A 20,261-nucleotide genomic window follows, 5' to 3' on the forward strand; every position below is an offset into this window, starting at 1 on the left:
AGGGAGAGGCATACACCAAATGTGCCCCCTTTAGTCCTTGCTAGGGAGGAGGACACACCTGGGCAGGCGGACGAACCCATGCAGCTGGGAGGAGTTGGTTCCCAAACGGGGTTGTCTGGGGTTCACCATGGTGTGGGGGCATGTTTCTACTGTGGGCAGACTGGTCATTTTATCAATGTCTGCCCAGCTCGCACCAAAATACCTGTTCCATCTAAAAAGCCGCGTTCCCCTGGTTGTGTGGAAGGAAGCGACCAGGGAGTGTATATTTCCTCCGTTTTCTCGTCTCAGTGTACCTTACCTGCTGAGGTGGTTGTTGGTGGGGTAACTGAGAATGTTCGGGTGCTTGTGGACAGTGGAGCAGGAGTAAATTTGGTGAATGCTCATTTTGTCCAGACCCATGGCCTGATGAGTAGGTCGCTAGCTAGACCCCTAAGCGTCCAGGCCATTGACTCTGTCCCGCTCAGCCAGGGGAGCATTACTCAAGTCGTTGATAATATACATCTGCGTATAGGGGCTTGTCATGAAGAGTTCCTGTCATGTTACGTCTTGGAGGGCATACCATCTCCCATTGTCTTAGGTCTCCCTTGGTTGAGAAGACACAACCCTGTCATAGACTGGCGGTCCAGAAAAGTAGTCAGCTGGGGTCAGTCGTGTGAGGACTGCTGCCCTGGAGCTAATGATCTCTGCCGTTCTTCTACAACCTACCCCTTCTTCTCCAGTGGGGGCAGTAGAGGTGCTTAAAGGAAGTAAGGGCAAGACTCTACCCTCACTACATTCTAACCCGGTATGTCAGAGACCTCTAAGGAGGAGGGGTCAGAGGAGGGTGGTGGTTCCCTCAGTGCATAGTGGGGGTGTGAGTTTGGTGACACAGGGGGACGCCTCTGTTGTCGGTTCTGTAAAGAGTTCACCATCTTGTGGTAGACGCATGCGTGAAAATAAACGTTCAGGTCCGGACCTGTGTGCGAATGATTACGTATGGGTGTCCACCAAAAATATCAGGTGGAAGTGTGGAACTGGAATCTGGAGTTCGAGGGTAATCGGGCCATATCAGGTGTCAGCCATTGTCAGTCCAAAGACTTACCAGTTGGAGTTACCCTCAGTAATGCCCATACACAACTCATTCCACAGGTCGGCGCTCTGGAGATTTGTGCCGCCTACGTTGTCTACTTCATCGTGCTGTGTCCACCGTAAACCTGAGGGTCAGGAGACTGGGGAGGTGAACTCTGGTGAATCGAGTCGTTCTCACTGTAGGTTGTTTACTGGTAAGGATGTGATGTGTGGATGTGTGGTCCAGAGGCCCCTCATTGAAAGGGGGTACTGTCACAATCCAATTTTGGATTTGTGGCAGATCTGGTTTGCCTCAGTTTAAGACCTTTTTTCCTTTCTTGTCATTGGGGGTTAATGCAGTTTTTCCCCCGGTGGCCGCTGATGTTATTGCATTGCTGCTGGGTCAGCTGATGTTTGTGGTGACCACTCCCTCCATCCTTTAAGAGGTCACCTGGTTCATCAGCTGACTGTCGGTGTTAGTTCATTATTCAGCGACCAAGCCGGGAGTAGGAACTAGCTGGGAACTGTTGTTCTACTGCTGTGTCCGTTGTATCTGGCGTTTCTTCCTGCTGTGCTGTGCCTTGCAGCAATAAGCTAAGTGTGGTTTTCCTTTCCCTTGTCTGTATACTCTGTTTTGGTGATATTTATACACTGGTGCAGTCCACCTCTCTTGGGGGAGAGGGGGTCACTGATAGGGTCTGCACAGGAGACAGGGATACGCTGGCGGCTCAGGCCACCAAACCTTCATAGGTACCCCTGAGATAAGGGAAAGCCAGGGCCCCTTATAGTGGCAGGGACAGGTGCGGGTTCCAGTATGCCGTCCTGCCCCTTTATTGCCGTAAACGGCGTGACATTAACACCGACCTTTAAATTTTTTCTGGTGACACTTAACTGTTCCTATCTTGCATTGTGCAATTAAGCGAGGGCTGATCAGGATAATAGACAAACCGCAGTCCACAAAAGTTGTAGAAGTAAAAGGACAACCGTGCACCAGCAGTTCAACTTGCAACAACACTTTAGAACATGAGGAAAAATGTACCTCAAGGTCTGGGTAGCCTCCTCAACAACCACCCAGACCTAGTTGTTTCCCGCCGCCTTAGATGATGGACAGGAAGGACATTCCTTCTTCCAGTGTCCAGGTTCTCTGCAGCAAAAGCACAACTGCTTTTTGCTGCGGCAGCTCCTCTCCTCTTCCTTAAGCGTGATGGTGTCAATCTCCATAGGCTCAGGCATAGGACTGGTTCCTCTTCCGCTGGAGAACAATGGGATCTTATATTGCATTACTCCCCTCGCCTGTTGTCTGCGGTCCATTCGCACGGCTTGGGTCATAGCGTCCTCCAGAGAGTCAGGCGAAGGGTGAAGCGCCAGGGTATCCTTCAGACAGGCCTCTCCGGAACAAGCCCCGCAGGGCAGCATCATCCCAAACTACCTTCGCAGCCCAGCATCTGAACTCTGAGCAAAACAACTCGGCCGAGTGCTTCCCCTGACACACACTCATCACCATGTCCTCAGCCAGGCGCACTTGATCCAGCTCATCGTAAATATGTCCCAGAGCCTCAAAAAATGCATCCACAGTCAATCTCTCAGGGGCCGTGGAAGGGAGGGAGAAGACCCAAGCCTGGGGAGCTCCCCTTAACAAAAGCATTATGACCCTCACACTCTGACCTTTCATCCCCAGAGGAGCAGGGTCTTAAAGAAAAAAAAAGTTTGCACCCCTCCTTGAAGACCCTACACTCCTTCTTATCCCCAGAGAAGGTATCTGGCAGTTTAACCAGAGGTTCAGAGGAGACAAAAGCAACATTCCGCCCCCCTGCCCCTAGGGCACCTGAAGAAAAAGCCCCCTGTACAGTGTCCGCTAACCGCTGCTGGGACTGAGCCATGGTCTGTTGTTCCACATTCAGCTTTTGGAACATCTGAGTCCGGTGCTTTACCTGCTCCGCTAGGGTCTGCAAGGGATCCATAACCCTCCCACCACCCCGGGGGAGGGAAGGGGGACACACAAGAACTGGGTCAGTTATAATATCAAGGACCACCCAACTGGGATATGGGTCAGTTATAATATCAAGGACCACCCAACGGACACTCACCGTTCTTCCTAGCGGTCCAGGTGGTAGCAGCTGGGTGGCATAGGTAGCGCTGTACTGGAGGTGGACCCCGCACCAGCCGACCACAGGGAGGTGTGATGGAGAAACGGTCGACCTATCAGGACGGCAAGCAGAATGGGAGACCGCTGGAACAGGACCTGAGGCATGTGACCACAGGTCAGAGCGGACAGGGGCAGGGCCTAGCACAGGATTGCCAGAGATGATAGCGGAGCGTGGCAGGCGCTGACCGGACCACGGGAAGGTAAGGGAACACCGGGAAAAATCGGGAAGTGCAAGGCAGTATCACAGGAGCAGGCAAATCGGGGTAGTCAAAGGATGATGCAGAAGTCAAAACCAGGCGAGCATACAAACAGTACCAAGGCAGAAGGTAAATTCACAACAAAAGGACAGACTGGGTCAGAACCATACAAACAAGCCAGAGAACAGGTATCAGGACAGGCACGTCGGGGTCAACACACTCAGCCGAGGGCGAAAGTATAACAGACAAGGAGTGGACCCACAAAGAGGCTGTAAAAAGCCTATCCGAAGCCAAAGGGAGGCTGCCAACATTAACCCCCGAGACTCCGACCACTCTAAAACAAACAGGCCTTGACAGTATGGACTTAATGGACTGTCATCTTCCTACACTTATTGTTACCTCCTCTGTGTGTGTGTGTACCACAGGTGGGGTAGGCGACTCTGGGAGCTCTGACGCAACATCTGCCATTATCCCAGCGGAAGGGTGAGACTCTGTAATGTGCACCATCTTGGGGAATTTTGCTGGGACTGTACTATGTGTTATCTGCCTGTTTTGTGGTTCAATAAATTATTGCCACACTGTTTTACCCTCACCCTTGTTTGAGTAGCGTTATGCCCACATTAAAGGGAATGCAGGCGTTAGTCAGGACAATCCCTGTTCCATGCTGTTCCGGCTAGCGGACTTGGGAGCCAGCCGACCCCCTTTCCCCACAATTACAATTCTGTAAGATGGGAAACTTAAATGATCCTGTAAAAGATTAATAGCTGCTGAGTAAAAAAAAACATATTGTACATAGATAACAAGTGAGAAACAATAATCCTTCTCTCCTGGATGAGAATGGGACTGATAATACACTAGTGTGAATGAATCCTTAGAATTGAGCAGCACCAGTTTGAGCTCCATTCTAGCTCTATGGGGCTGCAGAGAGCTCTGCTTCTTCCAGCAGCTCCATTGAGAATGAATGGAGCAGCGGTCGGCATCCAACCAGCTACTGTATTTTCCGGCATAGAAGACGACTTTGTAACCCCTGAAAATCTTCTCACAAGTCAGAGGTCGTCTTATACGCCGGGTACAGCATGTGCGGAGCTCTGAGGTCGCTGCATATGGTGCAGGGAGCGGTCCCGGATGGTTCCCAGGGTGTGGAGGAGAGGAGACTCCTTTAGGCCCTGAGATCCATATTCGTGTAAACAAAAAAAAAAAAGAATAAAAAAAAAAAAAATGGATATACTTACCTTCCGACGGCCCCCGGAGTTCTCCCGGTTCTCAGCGGTGCATGCTGCGGCTTCTGTTCCCAGGGATGCATTGCGCGCCGCGAAAGACCTTTGTGACGTCGCGGTCAGCACAGAATGATTTTTCAAAACAAGCACAGGCGCTCGGTGCACCCTTGTGGGACAGACATTTAAAGGGGTTGTCCACTACCAGGACAACCCCTTCTTAAACTCAATGTTCTGCCCCAATAAAATCATAAACCTATACTCACCTCCTGTGCCGGCTCCATTCCAGCGGTCTTGGCACTCGTGGTCTTGGGGCTGTGGTGCGGTGGAATGACACGTGATGCCCAATCGCGGCTGGCATCGCTGTCTCCACCTTCGGACAAACTGAATATGAAGAGACAGTCCAGGATGCAGCTGATCCCTGTCTTCCTTTTCATGGTCAGTTTGTCCAAAGGCAAAGACAGTGACGGCAGCGCTGATTTGGTGCCGGGCATCACGTGTCACAACACACATCACAGCCTCGGGGAGAGCGAGTGCCGACCGCACAGGATTGGGGGACGAACATTTCTTTTAAGAAGAGGTTGTCCTAGTAGTGGACAACCCCTTTAATAGCTCTTTCCCAATGACTTTTTGTTTCTCTATCTCCGCCCTCCCTCTATTTTGATTGACAGCTCTGCTTTTATAGAACCAGAGAAGGTCGGAGATAGATGGGAAAACAAGTAGGCAGGAAGGTGCACTAAAATGTTTGACTGCACCAAGGCTGCTTCATTGAGCGCCTGTGCTTGATTTCGACAGTCATTCTGTGCAGACAGAGTTCCTTTAGGGCTACGCACATGAGAGTGGAAGAAGAAACTGTGGATGCAATGAGGGCTGCGGCGTGAACAGGGCTGACTCCAGGTTTTTGAGGGCCCCGGGCGAAAGAGTCTCAGTGGGCCCCCCTCTTTAACACATATCACGATTCATGATGCACAAATACAGCAGAGAAATATAGCACAGCCCACGTAGCGTATAGCACAGTCCATGTAGTATATAACACAGCCACGTATATAGCACAGCCCACATAGTATATAACACAGCCACGTAGTAAATAGCACAGCCACGTAGTATATAGCACAGACACGTAGTATATTGCCCAGCCACGTAGTATATAGCACAGACACTTAGTATATAGCACAGACACGTATATTGCACAGCCACGTAGTATATTGCCCAGCCACATAGTATATTGCCCAGCCACGTAGTATATTGCCCAGCCACATAGTATATAGCACAGCCACGTAGTATATAGCACAGACACGTAGTATATTGCCCAGCCACGTAATATATTGCACAGCCACGTAGTATATTGCCCAGCCAGGTAATATATTGCCCAGCCACATAGTATAAAACACAGGCAGCCCACGTAGTATATAACACAGTCAGCCCAGTCACGTACGTAGTATATAGCACAGGCAGCCCACGTACGTAGTATATAACACAGGCAGCCACGTAGCATATAGCACAGCCACGTAGTATATAACACAGGCAGCCCACGCAGTATGTAACACTGGCAGCCCACCTGGTATATAACACAGGCAGCCCACGTAGTATATAACACAGGTAGCCTAGCTCACCCACCACCATACCATCGCCGCTGCCCCCGACCATTGTGGACACAGGATCTGCGCACATGCACTGACGAATGCTGCTTGTCTTCTGCTGCTCGCTGCGCTGGAACTGGACGGTGGACCAGGGTCCCGGACCGTGTCGCGACGCGATCTGTGTGTCAGCTCTACTCCTCTTAGGATTAACGAGCTCCTCACTCACCCGAAAGTGACGACCGCCGGCCCGGAAGTGACTCTTATATCCCCATGGATGGTGATTGGTGAGTATTCCTGCTACAGTGAGTCCCAGTCAGTGAGTCCCGCCTCCTGCTGCCAGTGTCGGGAATCATATATCCGCTCCAGCTCTGCCTCCGAGTCCTGGCTGGAGTCACACACAGCACATAGTACACTAGCATAGGGAGGGAGGGTCGGACTCGGGAATGATGGAGTCCGGCTTCGGGGGCCCCCCAGGAGCGCATGATGCGCTGCGCATCAGTGTCGGCAATGCCGGCATAATAAGTGTCTTACCAATATGGGCCCCCCAGTCTCGCCAGGGCCCCGGCACTTGCCTGGGTGTGCCGCGTGCTGACGTCGGCCCTGGGAGTGAAGCAGAATTCCATTAGCGATGGTGTGTGATAAAAAACTTTTTAGTAGAGCTAGTGGAATTCTGCTTCACTCGGCAGTACTTGTTCCAACCACGGGTTCTTTTTCCTCTCTCATGTGATTCCTTCTGTGCCTCACGATAGATCCAGCAGCATCTGGCAGGAGGCTCCTATTCACTTCCCTCCAGAGTTGTGACTGCCTCGCACACCGTCCATAGGTGAGTACGTTCACCACATTGCCTCTATTAGTCCAGGTTGATCTGTGCAAGGTGCATTTTCTTTCCCCTTTTTCTACATACCTTTAAGGCTATGATCACATGATCAGTATTTGGTCAGAAATTTACATCAGTATTTGTAGCCAAAGCCGGTGAAAATACAGAAATGATGACATGTTTGGGTATGTCACACGTTCAGGATTTCCATCCTTTTTTTTTCCTGACTGAAACCGCAGGTCTCTGCAGAAAACGCAGGTGCGTTTTTTGGTGCGTTTTTGGTGCGTTTTTGGTGCGTTTTTTGGTGCGTTTTTTAGTGCGTTTTTTAGTGCGTTTTTTGATGCAGTTTTGTCTGCAGATTGTCTGTGTTTGACAGAAATAAAGTTTACTGCAGTGGGGGGAAGAAAAAAAAAAAAATGATGTCATTTCCTTGTCCAACCCTTTTCTTCTTCCATCCTCCATTTTGGAACTTACACATCAAAATGAGTGGACGTGCAGAGCGTCGTCCAGATGACAGCCCACGGATCCAGCTCCGCACGCCACACCGGATTGCGATCCTGGGGTTGATGCTTCTAATTTTGAATCGACATGCATGTCAGGTAAGCAGATGTCTGTTTGTTTTATATATTGGGTTATGGGTACTTGTCCACATTCTGGAAACGTTGTATGTTTGGCGCTGCGTGTGGCTGCAGCGCCAAACATGCAGCGTCCACATGTCAGCATACTGGAGGTGATGTCATGAAATCACGTGTCCACTGTGTGTCATCCGTCAGCCCTGCGACTCCGGACATGCTGCGCGTCTTTTATGATCACAGCATGTCTGTGTTCCTTGTTGTGAAACTGCGGCTCCGCAATGAATAAAAGAGGACCCTATACGTCGGGTGTGATGATGCTGGATTTGTACAATGAACACATCTGGCATCATTGCGTACTAGAATGGGGTGGGCCTTCCTGAATGTGGACACGTATCCTTACATAATCGACATTGTTTTCCTTGCATGTTTGATATATTTTTCTAATTGTTGTGTTTACGAAATATTTTTTTATTTTTCTATTTAGCGGCGGCAGAGAAGACGTGTGCAGAAACGATTGTGGGTGCACCCGCTTGTAGAAGACCGAACTGAGAAGGGGCACTTTCATGTGCTGTACAATGATTTGAGGAGGTAAGTAGAAATATATAGAATGACTAATTTACCTTTTTTGGCTAGCAATACTTGTGAAGTAACCCTTTTTTGTTGTTCTTTTGCAATTTTCAGATATCCTGAAAAATTTATATCGTTTTGTCGGTTACCAATTATTGCCTTTGACAGACTGCTTACCATCCTGGCACCCCATTTAACACTGCAAGACACAGTGATGAGGAAGTCCATCTCTGCTGAAGAAAGGCTGCTCATCACCTTGCGGTAAGTAACAATTTTTTGGGGGAATGTTGTTAGGTCTGTATTTTACTTGTGTGTGTGTCCAGTATGTGTGATTAAACCCACCCAGTCCTCTTTTTGGACAGGGGGCACACATACACACACACACGTGAGATACGGGCGAGTGTTGCATGGTAAACCCCGGCTCTGCCGCCTGCACTCTGGAGCGGAGTCTGCACCCACATACCAATACATGGAGCCGCACGCTCCACAACGGAGTGCATGCAGCAGGTCCGGGGATTACCATGCAACATTTGGTCATATCTCGCATGCGTGTGTGCACAAGTCCCATCAGGCCTTTTATTAATGTTTTTTACACCCTTTGTGTTGTGCTGGGTGTTAATGCCAGCATTATTGAATGGTGCTGGACGCATATAATAGCGGCCTTAACTTGTGACATGTTGTAATTACCTTTTTGTGTGACATTTCTAATTTTCTTTTTTGTTTCTTTTCAGATTTTTGGCCACAGGAGAGAGCTATACATCCCTGCACCTCCAATTTAGAGTTGGTAAATCTACCATCTCTAACATTGTGAGGTGTACATGTACCGTCATCTGGCAGAAGTTGCAGCCCATGGTGATGCCTTCCCCAACCGAGGAGACTTGGCTGCAGGTTGCAGCAGGCTTTCAGTCTGTGGCCAATTTCCCAAACTGCATAGGTGCAGTCGATGGTAAACATGTAAGGGTTCAGCAGCCACCACGATCAGGATCACGCTTCTTTAATTATAAGAAGTATTTTTCAGTGGTCCTGATGGCGGTGGCTGATGCCCATTACAAATTTGTTGCCATTGACGTTGGTGCCTATGGTAGTACTGGGGATTCTCGGGTGTTGCGAACGTCACAGATTGGGATGCAAATTCTTCGAGATGGCGGCACGCTCCCAGCCCCACGACCTTTGCCGGGTTCCACACATCCAGTGCCGTTCGTGATGGTATCGGATGAGGCGTTTCCCTTAACGACAACCCTGCTGCGCCCATACCCACGAAGGGGACTGGATGCCCGACGGAGGATTTTTAATTATCGGCTGAGTCGTGCACGCAGATATGTGGAATGCACCTTTGGGATCATGACTAGTCAGTGGAGGATCTTTCACACTGCCATTCAGTTGGACACAGACACCGTTGATGCTGTGATAAAGGCTTGCTGTGTACTCCACAACTATGCTCGTGAATACAACACTGACGTTGATGTGGAGTACCAGCAGCCAGTATTTAATCCAGTTGACAACGGGGGTCTGGGTAGGCCGTCCAACTCTGGTGTGCGTGTGAGAGAATCCTTCACTGACTACTTTATGAGTCCTGAAGGTGCCGTGCACTGGCAATACTCCTGTGCTGGTGTTGAGCAGCCTGACCAGCAGAGAAGGATGCATCTACACTGACCCCCCCAGAAATGTTGCCGACATCGCTGATAACAGTTTTGACAACATCCCGAAGAATGAGAAACGCCAGCAACCAACACAAAAGTTTGAAAAAAAAATTTTTTGTTTCATGTTACCAAAAAAACTGTGTTAAATAATTGATTGTAATATCAATAAAAAATCTATTTGGGTGTAATTAGTTTTTTTTTGTTTTTTTTGGCTACAAAAATTTGGGTGTTTTATGAAAATAATAGCAGTATGACGTATACAATTGTTAACACATCAACACATAAACCACTAATTGATAGCCCATAAACCCAGGATAGCGGCCTTGACCGCATTGTAATAAAGAAGAGAATAGTATGTTTGAAATATAATATATTTAAAAGAACACAAATTCTTTGCAATATTTACAAAAGATTTTTCAATTAGAAAAAACAAAAAAAAAGCCCCTTTCAAAGCCAACCGGCAACTGGAGCTAAAAAACAAACCAAAAAAAACTCGGTGCCACTGAAAATTTTTGCCCATGTTCAATTCAGAAAAGTATATTCTGGAGAATAGAGGAAATTTGATCCCTCTGATTGATATGGTGCTCCCCCCATATGCTGCGAACTTCCTCTATCTCCAGAAGTAACTTGGCTGTGGGCCAAATACTGGGGTCTGGTAGCTTGTGTTTCCGCTGTTCGGTGTCGGGGCCCGAAAAGTCCCAACACCCCCATCAGAACTTCATTGTATGGAGATATCGGAGCAGGGTCCTCCAGAGCAGTGAGGGACATCTGGACCATGGACATGAAAAGAGATTGTCTATCCGGTGGCAGGGAGCGTGTTTTTCTTGCCACAGTTATTGCGAAGGAGTCGCAGTGGTCATCAGAACTAGATTTTTTTAATAGATCTAACGTGTCGCAAGCGATTTGGACAGTTTGGTCATCTTGGTTTTTCTTTGTTTTTGTTTTTTTTTTCTCTGCTGCCACCGGATAGACAGCTCTCTTCTCCACTCTCACAGCTTCTGCGGAATCAGATGCTTCAGCAGCTGCTGAACTAGATGTTGATGCAGCAGCTGCTGAAGTGGATGCTGATTCAGCAGAAGCTGTGGGAGTGGAGGTAGAGATGGTCCCTCCCACTCCAGAGGAACTGCCTGCTCCATCCTCTTTGTCGCTGTCCTCCAAATCAGCTACCGACATGTTTCCTTCCGTCCTGTTGGAGAAAAAAAAAACATCAATTTTTCGCACAACATATTATATTTAAATAATCATGTGGAGTGGATTTTAACTTACTTTCTCAATGTCCTACTGGACACAAGAAACTGCAGCTCTTCGCTAAATGGAAATTTACTTTTGCTCGGCGAAGAGCCACTCTTAGAACATTCGTTCAGGAACTTCGTGAAACGGTCTCTGATTGAGCGCCACCGTTTCCTCACATCGTTATCTACCAAAAAAAGGTTACAAAATACAACAACATTTTTTGTGAGATCTAAACAAATTATATTTTTAATATACTCAAGGTTTACTAAATAAATTTAATTAAAATTACCAATTTGCTGCTGTGTACTCCCTGGATACTTGTCCCAATCTGGGATAAGGTCTCGTACAATTTTGGTCCAGGCTAGTTCCCGGAAATATTTATCCTTGTAGGATTCATCGGCTGGGTCCCACAAGGCCGGATAATCCCGAACCTACAATAAATACAATAGTGTCATCTCATAATCTATAGCGCGACCAAGTAATGTTACACAATTGCTGGAAATATTTCAAAGTAACCCCTAATAACTGAACACAAGCACAAACTGAAAACACAAACACCAATAAAAACGCTTGTGTGCAGTTGTTTTACCACTAGCTCTGTCGCCGTCAATCCTGAGTGGTTCGTGCGACAATCAACAACATTCATTAAAAAACACACTATAAAGTGAAATAGTTAGGGTAGGGTTAGGGCTCATAACCCTAAGCACTCTACCCCAAAAGGGATCCTAAACATAACACAACCACAAAAGGGATCCTAACCCTACAGGGATCCTAACCCTAACCCTACAGGGATCCTAACCCTAACCCTAACCCTAAAGGGATCCTAACCCTAACCCTACAGGGATCCTAACCCTAACCCTAACCCTACAGGGATCCTAACCCTAACCCTACAGGGATCCTAACCCTAACCCTAAAGGGATCCTAACCCTAACCCTACAGGGATCCTAACCCTAACCCTAAAGGGATCCTAACCCTAACCCTAACCCTACAGGGATCCTAACCCTAACCCTACAGGGATCCTAACCCTAACCCTAACCCTACAGGGATCCTAACCCTAACCCTAACCCTACAGGGATCCTAACCCTAACCCTAACCCTACAGGGATCCTAACCCTAACCCTAACCCTAAAGGGATCCTAACCCTAACCCTAACCCTACAGGGATCCTAACCCTAACCCTAACCCTAAAGGGATCCTAACCCTAACCCTAACCCTACAGGGATCCTAACCCTAACCCTAACCCTACAGGGATCCTAACCCTAACCCTAACCCTAAAGGGATCCTAACCCTAACCCTAACCCTACAGGGATCCTAACCCTAACCCTACAGGGATCCTAACCCTACCCCTAAAGCTATTGTAAGGTGGCATTAAGCACGGTTAGTAATGGCGAGGCGTCAATAAGACGCCGATCAATTATTAATCCTAAGGTTTACTATAATATATGTGGACCCCCCTAAAAAAAAAAATGTGTTGGGGTCCCCCTATATTTTTAGGCCAGAAAGGCTAAGCAGACAGCTGTGGGCCAATATTTGACGCCCGGGAAGGGGTTAAAATACCCATGGCTGTTCCCAGGCTATGAATATTAACCCACAGCTGTCTGCGTAGCCTTTCTGGCACTAAAATATAGGGTGACCCGAAAAAAAAAACGTGTTGGGGTCCCCCTATATTTTTAGGCCAGAAAGGCTAAGCAGACAGCTGTGGGCCAATATTTGACGCCCGGGAAGGGGTTAAAATACCCATGGCTGTTCCCAGGCTATGAATATAAGCCCACGGCTGTCTGCGTAGCCTTTCTGGCACTAAAATATAGGGGGCCCCGAAAAAAAAACGTGTTGGGGTCCCCCTATATTTTTAGGCCAGAAAGGCTACGCAGACAGCCGTGGGCTTATATTCATAGCCTAGGAAAGGGGCCATGGATATTTGCCCCCCCCTGGCTACAAATATAAGCCCGCAGCCGCCCCGGAAAAGGCGCATCAAAAAGATGCGCCAATTCCGGCACTTAGCCCCTCTCTTCCCACTCCCGTGTAGCGGTGGGATATGGGGTAATGAGGGGTTAATGCCACCTTGCTATTGTAAGGTGGCATTAAGCCCGGTTAATAATGGAGAGGCGTCAATGAGACGCCTATCCATTATTAAGCCAATGAAAGGGTTAAAAAAAAAAACACAAACACTAGAAAAAATATTTTAATGAAATAAAGACACACACTTTTTGACAATTCTTTTATTGCACGCTCAATCCATCCTGAAGACCCTCGACCTGAAAAAAAGGCAAAACAAAAAAACAAATTCATACTCCCTGGCCCTGTCCGCAGAAATCCATCGAGGGTCCCACGAAGATCTTCCATGGAGAACAGACACATCCAGAGATGTGTCTGCTCTCCACGGCTGCAGCAACACACTGACAGGAGCCATAGTTCCTGTCGGTGTGTCACTGCGCATGCGCGAGCGAGTTTACCGGCGGTCATTGACCCCGGTACTCTCGCTTAACGGCAGTGCTGCGTGGGAAAGTTCAACGCAGCTGTACTGCCGTTAACCGAGACGCCGGCGCCATTGAGCTCCGGGACAGTACGCGATACACTGCTAGGAGCTTCGCTCCTGGCAGTGTATCACCGGAGAGCAGGAGATCGGCGTGGGACACTCGGTTATGGATTCTGCGGACAGGGAGTATGGATTTGCTTTATTATTTTGGGATTTTTTCATTGAGGATCGAGGGCTTCGCCTACAAGTGTGGTGTATGGTGAGTATATACTCTATGTTATGTGTTGTATGTACTGTACTGTGTGTCATGTTTGTGTATTGTGTGTTTGTGTTTGGTGTGAACTTTAGTATTGTGCTAAGTCGCCGGACACAGGGACAACTCTCCCATCCTAAATACCGGATGGGAGTAGTAGTCCGATACGGCGACTTAGCACAATAGAGGCATATCGTCGCATGGGGACGGACACACAGACTTACCAAATCAATCAGACGCCCGACATCGATCCCCATGCGACGGTATGCCTCCATAGTGACAGTCTCTTCGTGATACAGTCGGGACCACACACGCCGCCCACGGACTTCCGCCCACGCACTTCCGCCCGCTTCCCCGAACTTCCTGCAGCAGCGGTTCTGCACATCAAACCGCAGTAAAACACGCAGATATATTTTTGATCTGCGTGTTTTACTGCGATTTTGACCTCACAATGGAGGTCTATGGGTGCAGAACCGCTGCGGTTCAGGAAGAAGAATTGACATGCTCCTTCTTTTTTCCGGGAGCTATTCAGCGCGTCTTTTTTTTTACAATTTCCGGACCATGTGCACAGTGTGTCCTGTTTTCCATAGGGTACAGTGTACTGTACCCTGCATGGAAAACAGCTGCGGAACCGCAGCGGCAAAACCGCCGCGGTTCCGCGGTAAAAAACGCACTGTGTGAACATGGCCTTTCTATTGTTATGGTAAATATTTATTCTTTGCTTTGATTATTGTTTTGGCAACTAAATCTACCTACATATCTGTGCTAATTTTGTATTTTAGTAATAGCTTTATCAGTGTTATTCAAAAAAGCAATAACAGAGAATCCATAATTTACAACCTTATTTTCCCAACTAAGATACTTTCTGACTAAGGTAATGTAATGTAAGAAGCCATTCCCACTTTCCTTATCTCTGTGGTTGTAATAAAGACTTGTGACTGGATTTCTGAGAACCAGACAAGAATTGTACACTTATATAGAAGAGGAGGACTTAGAGTTTACACAAAATACAAACTTTATTTAAATCAAATGATTTACAAGAATGAAAAATGGATATCATAAGTCAAGTACTATAATAAGTGAACCATTCCCAGGTGTAATTACTTGACCAGTGGTTCCCACTCTAAACCAGAAACATAGGCAGACGTTCTATCTAGAAGGTTAACCTGAGTGTGGGTGTAATGCTAAATATCTTCCCTCGGAACACTGTTCCTAAGTTATCAGGCACCCACTGCTCTTGTAATATGTACCCACATGAAACAAATCTAGCCCATAGATCTAATAAGAATCAAAATCGATAGTTACCCATATCCAGTTTAGGTGAGAGCCCCGGTCACCCCAACGCGCGTTTCGCGTGCTAATGATAGCCTCGCTTCCTCAGGGGGCGTCAAGAATTGTACACTGACTGACACTGGATGTGTGTTAATTTCTTGCCTCCGATGCACCATATCTACCATATATACTCGAGTATAAGCCGAGATTTTCAGCCCATTTTTTAGGCTGAAAGTGCCCCTATCGGCTTATACTTGAGACATTGTCCCAGGGGGTCAGCGGGGGAGGGGGATCGGCAGGAGTGGCGGATGTCACATCATACTCACCCCCTCATGATGCGGTCTCTGCATGTCCCTGCTTTTCAGATGGTCTCAGGTGCCTGCAGCTCTTCCTGTGTTCAGCTGTCACATGGTGCCGCTCATTAAAGTAGTGAATGTGGACTCGCCTCCACTCCCATAGGCATGGCGCGTATATACATTACCTCAATGAGCGGTACCATGTTACTGTTGAACACAGGAACAATCTGCCGGTGTGCCGAAGTCCATCGGGGAAGCAGGGACCGCACCAGGAAGGTGAGTATGACGGGGGACGGTGAGCCATGCGATATTCACCTGTCCCCGTTCCATCGCCGAGCTCTGTCTTCCGAATCCTCTAGCTGTTACGTTCAGGTCAAAGGGCGCGATGACATGTGTAGAGCGCACCCTCTGCCTGAATAGTCACTGCAGAGAGCCGGAAGACACAGCGGCGTGCGGCGGTGGAAAGGGGACAGGTGAATATTGCAGGTGCCGGGGGGCCTGAGCCAGTAGCGACTCCGCCACCTGGCCCCCATAGCATGCCGGTGTCCCCGCCTGCTGAGGACCCTGGCACTCGGCACCCAGCGATGAGAAGTGAGTATGTCTTTTTTTATCGCAGCAGCAGCATATGGCGCATATTATGCTATGGAGCATCTTATGGGGCCTTCAACCTTTATGGAGCAGCATATGGGGCATATTATTCTATTGAGCATCTTATGGGGCCATCATTAACCTTTGTGCAGCATTATATGGGGCATATTTTAATATTGGGCATCTTATGGGGCCAATATTAACCTTTGGGTAGCATTATATGGGGCATATTTTTGTATGGAGCTTCTTATGGGGCCCATCAGGAACTTTATGGGGCGTATTTTGTATGGAGCATTATATGAGGCTCCAGATTCAATATGGATATTCAAAAACATTTAACCTACTGATGTATCAATTAATTTTACTTTTATTGGTATCTATTTTTATTTTTGAAATCTACCAGTAGCTGCTGAATTTCAAACCCTAGGCTTATACTCGAGTCAATAAGTTTTCCCAGTTTTTTATGGCAAAATTAGGGGTCTCGGCTTATACTCGAGCATATATGTATTTAATTTGAACCAATAATAGCAGATTGGAGATCATTTGTGTGTCAACCCAAATTAGCTCTTCTTGGAAGGGGCTATCACGACACTATTATACTTTTCCTCTGATTATTCCTCTCCTGGCTTTGGCTTCTAAATACTGGTGTAAAATACTGACCAAATACTGAAGGTGTGACCATGGCCGAAGACCCGCAAACATATTAGATAACTGTCAGATCTATATACGGTAGGTGCTTCTCACAAAATTAAAATATCACCAAAAAGATAATTTATTTAAGTTCTTCAATACAAAAAGTGAAACTCATATATTATATAAGGTAATTACAGAGTGATCTATTTCACGTGTTTATTTCTGTAAATGTTGATGATTATGGCTTACAGCCAATGAAAACCCAAAAGTCATTATCTCAGAAAATTAGAATAAATAACAAAAAAACACCTGCTAAGACTTCCTAAGTGTTTAAAGGGAACCTGTCACCCCAAACATGGAAGATGAGCTAAGCCCACCAGTATCAGGGGCTTATCTACAGCATTCTGGAATGCTGTAGATAAGCCCCCGATGTATCCTAAAACATGAGAATAAGAGGTTAGATTATACTCACCTGGGCGGGCGGTCCGATCCGATGGGCGTTGCGGTCTTGGGCCTCCCATCTTCATAGGATGACATCCTCTTCTTGTCTTCACACTCCGGCACAGGCGTACTTTGCCCTGTTGTGGGCAGAGCAAAGTACTGCAGTGCGCAGGCGCCGGGAAAGGTCAGAGAGGCCCGGCTCCTGCGCACTTCAGTACTTTGCTCTGCCCTCAACAGGGCAGACAAAGTACACCTGCGCTGAAGCCGCAGCGTGAAGACAAGAAGAGGACATCATCTGATGAAGATAGGAGGCGCCGGACCGGACCGCGACACCCATCGGAATGGCCCGGGACCGCCCCTGGGTGAGTATAATCTAACCTCTTTTTCTCATCTTTAAGGATACATCTGGGGCTTATCAACAGCATTACAGAATGCTGTAGATAAGCCTCTGATTCTGGTGGGCTTAGCTCACCTTCCATTTTGGGGGTGACAGGTTCCCTTTAAAAACAGCCCATAGGCTGTTTCAGTAGCTCCACAATCATGGGAAAGATTGCTGAGTTGACAGATGTCTTGAAGGCAGCCATTGACACACTCCACAAGGAGGGTAAGCCACAAAAGGTCTTTGCTAAAGAAGCTGGCTGTTCATGGAGAGCTGTATCCAAGCATATTAATGGAATGTTCAGTGGAAGGAAAAAGTGTGGTAGGAAAAGGTGCACAAGCAACCAGGATAATGGCAGCCTTGAAAGGATTGTTAAGAAAAGGACATTCAAAAATTTGAGGGAGATTAACAAGGAGTGGACTACTGCTGGAGTCATTGCTTCAAGAGCCATCACTCACAGACGTATCCAGGACATGGGCTATGTAAGACTCATGCTGGTGTGGTAGTTGGAGGCAGGTATATCTCGCCCAGGTGTTTGTCCTATGTGAATTAGGCCACTCAGTATCTTCAGGGTGCTAATGGGTTAATGATTGCAGGAATAAAAGATGACCAGCTGGGGGTTTCCAGTGTCTGCCTGGGGCACACAGATTGCCTGCCTGTGTGAGACAAACGTGAGTGAAGAGCTGTGCTCAAGATCTGTGTGATGTTAGCTGGGTGGGAGAAGCCCCCCCAGTTGTTGAGATAGCAACGTATTTGTTTAGTTAGTGCCGGACAGGCTAGGATTTATTTTTATGTTTTGTTTTGTTCATGTTGCTTTCACGTTAATAAATCTGACCTGAGGTCAGCCTGCTCAGAAACCTGCTGTATGCCTCAGATTCAGTGCACAAACCACGTGACCTTTGACCCCAGCAAAGGCGATCCCAGAGTGTTTTGTCACATTGTGGTGGAGAACGCGGGCATACCGTGGCACAGGCGACAGCATGGAAGACGTGGTGAAAGCCTTAGTACAGTCCACTGCCATACAGCAGCAGGCCACTGCCGCACAGCACGAAGCTAATCGCTTGATGGCCGCACAGCTGAAGGAGTTAGTGGACATGACGGTTGCAGACCGCCAACTTCTCCAACAGGTGGCACAGCGCCTGGTGAGCATGCCTGACGCTGACCCGGAAGCAGAGTCCAGAAGGATCCATGTGAGTCGATACTGGCAAAAGCTGACTGCAGAAGATGACGTCGAGGCATACCTGACAACGTTTGAGCGGACGGCGTTGAGAGAGAAGTGGCCGAAGGCACGATGGGCCGATTTGATCGCCCCGTTTCTCTCCGGCGAGGCCCAAAAAGCTTACCATGATTTGGACCCGGAGGTCGCTCAGGACTTTGAGAAACTGAAAGCTGAGATCCTGGCCCGGCTGGGTGTGACGACGGCTGTCCGGGCACAGAGGGTACATCAGTGGACATACCAGCAAGATAAACCGGCGCGATCTCAGATGTTCGACCTGATCTACTTAACAAAGAAATAGCTGCAACCCGAGGTACTGACAATACCCGAAATAATCCAGCGGGTTGTCCTGGACAAGTACCTGAGAGTACTACCCCCAGCGCTGAAAAGGTGGGTAAGCCAAGGAAATCCCACGACAGCGAATCAACTTGTGGAGTTGGTCGAGCGTTATTCCGTGGCAGAAGGACTTCCCGACGACACCGCCAAGTCGCCAACCCCCGGTCTGTGCCTCCTCCTCGTGGAACCGGTAAGACTGTTCCAGGGACCACGGGTGAAGGAAAATCGCTTAAAACTGTGGGGGAGGAGTCCGGGACTGCTCGCACTCCGAGACCAAGAGTATTGGACGGTGGTCTCAGTAGGGGACCTGTTAGGTGTTTCCGCTGCCATGAGAAGGGTCATGTTTCTGCGAACTGTCCTGTTACCGCTGAACCCATGCAGTGCGACGTTATAGACTCTAGAAAACGCATGTCTTTGGTTACACAGCTAGTGAGTGTGAATGCGGGTCAAAATGATACAGTGAAACACCTGTGTGAATTATCTGTTGATGGGGAAAATGTTGTGGCATTACTAGACTCTGGAAGTGTGGTGACTCTGGTGAAAGCTAGTCTGGTGGCACTTCCGTCTGGTCCGTCTGACAAGTTTTCTGTGACGTGTGTGCATGGTGACACCCGCTCGTACTTAACAGCGGTCATATGGATTTCTACTCCCTATGGGTCAGTGCAGCACAAAGTGGGACTCGTTCCCGCATTGTTACAGGATGTAATCCTGGGCAGGGATTTTCCCTATTTCTGGCAGTTGTGGGAGAATCAGTTGCTCCTTCACGGTAGCTGTACCCGTGAATCTTCTCCCATGCCATCTGGAGGTCCTGAGTCCCTAGAGGAGACCCCACAGGAAGATGTTGCTGGGGAGGTTAGTGAATCTAACCTTCAGTACCCCTTCTCCGTCATGGAGGGGAAACGGAGGAAACTGAGGAACCTCAGCGAGAGGCGGAGGCAGACAGCCATCCGGCACCCTGCCTGCCAGATTTGGGAGTCCAGGTGGATGACTTCCACAGCGAGCAAATGAAAGATCCTACCCTGACTCCGGCTAGGAAAAATGTAAAAATGATAGATGGGGTACCCGTAGAACCTGACACTAGGCTAGCGTACCCGTATATGGTTCTTGAAAATGATTTGCTCTACCAGGTAGAAAAAAAAGGGGAAGACACAGTGCAACGGTTAGTGGTACCCAAACCTTATCGGCGGAAGGTACTGGATTTGGCCCACGGACATATAATGGGGGGACATCTGGGGGTACAGAAAACCACAGAAAGGATATTGCATTGTTTTGTGTGGCCTGGAATACATTATGATGTGCGTAACTATTGTGAGTCCTGTCCAGAGTGCCAAATCGCGGCCCCTAAATCTCAGTTCCG

At 48.2% G+C, this 20,261-nt stretch overlaps 2 protein-coding genes across 2 annotated transcripts; one reads left to right on the plus strand and one right to left on the minus strand.

Moving 5' to 3' along the window:
• Positions 1 to 7,225: 7,225 nt before the first annotated feature.
• Positions 7,226 to 9,966, plus strand: LOC138649518 (uncharacterized). Its single transcript, XM_069739993.1, has 4 exons — positions 7,226 to 7,600; positions 8,061 to 8,164; positions 8,258 to 8,404; positions 8,875 to 9,966. The coding sequence occupies exons 1-4, from the start codon at positions 7,418 to 7,420 to the stop codon at positions 9,794 to 9,796; spliced, it is 1,356 nt and encodes a 451-aa protein (XP_069596094.1). The 5' UTR covers positions 7,226 to 7,417; the 3' UTR covers positions 9,797 to 9,966.
• A 91-nt stretch (positions 9,967 to 10,057) lies between these two features.
• Positions 10,058 to 14,018, minus strand: LOC138647342 (uncharacterized). The gene is made up of 4 exons (XM_069736321.1): positions 13,968 to 14,018; positions 11,306 to 11,447; positions 11,050 to 11,200; positions 10,058 to 10,969 (listed from the first exon to the last, which is right to left on the minus strand). Exons 1-4 carry the CDS (start codon positions 14,016 to 14,018, stop codon positions 10,306 to 10,308), a joined length of 1,008 nt encoding a protein of 335 aa, XP_069592422.1. The 3' UTR covers positions 10,058 to 10,305.
• Between the last annotated feature and the right edge of the window lie 6,243 nt (positions 14,019 to 20,261).

The sequence above is a fragment of the Ranitomeya imitator genome, chromosome 1 (assembly GCF_032444005.1).
Source record: "Ranitomeya imitator isolate aRanImi1 chromosome 1, aRanImi1.pri, whole genome shotgun sequence".
In the NCBI taxonomy this organism is placed as follows: Eukaryota; Metazoa; Chordata; class Amphibia; order Anura; family Dendrobatidae; genus Ranitomeya; species Ranitomeya imitator.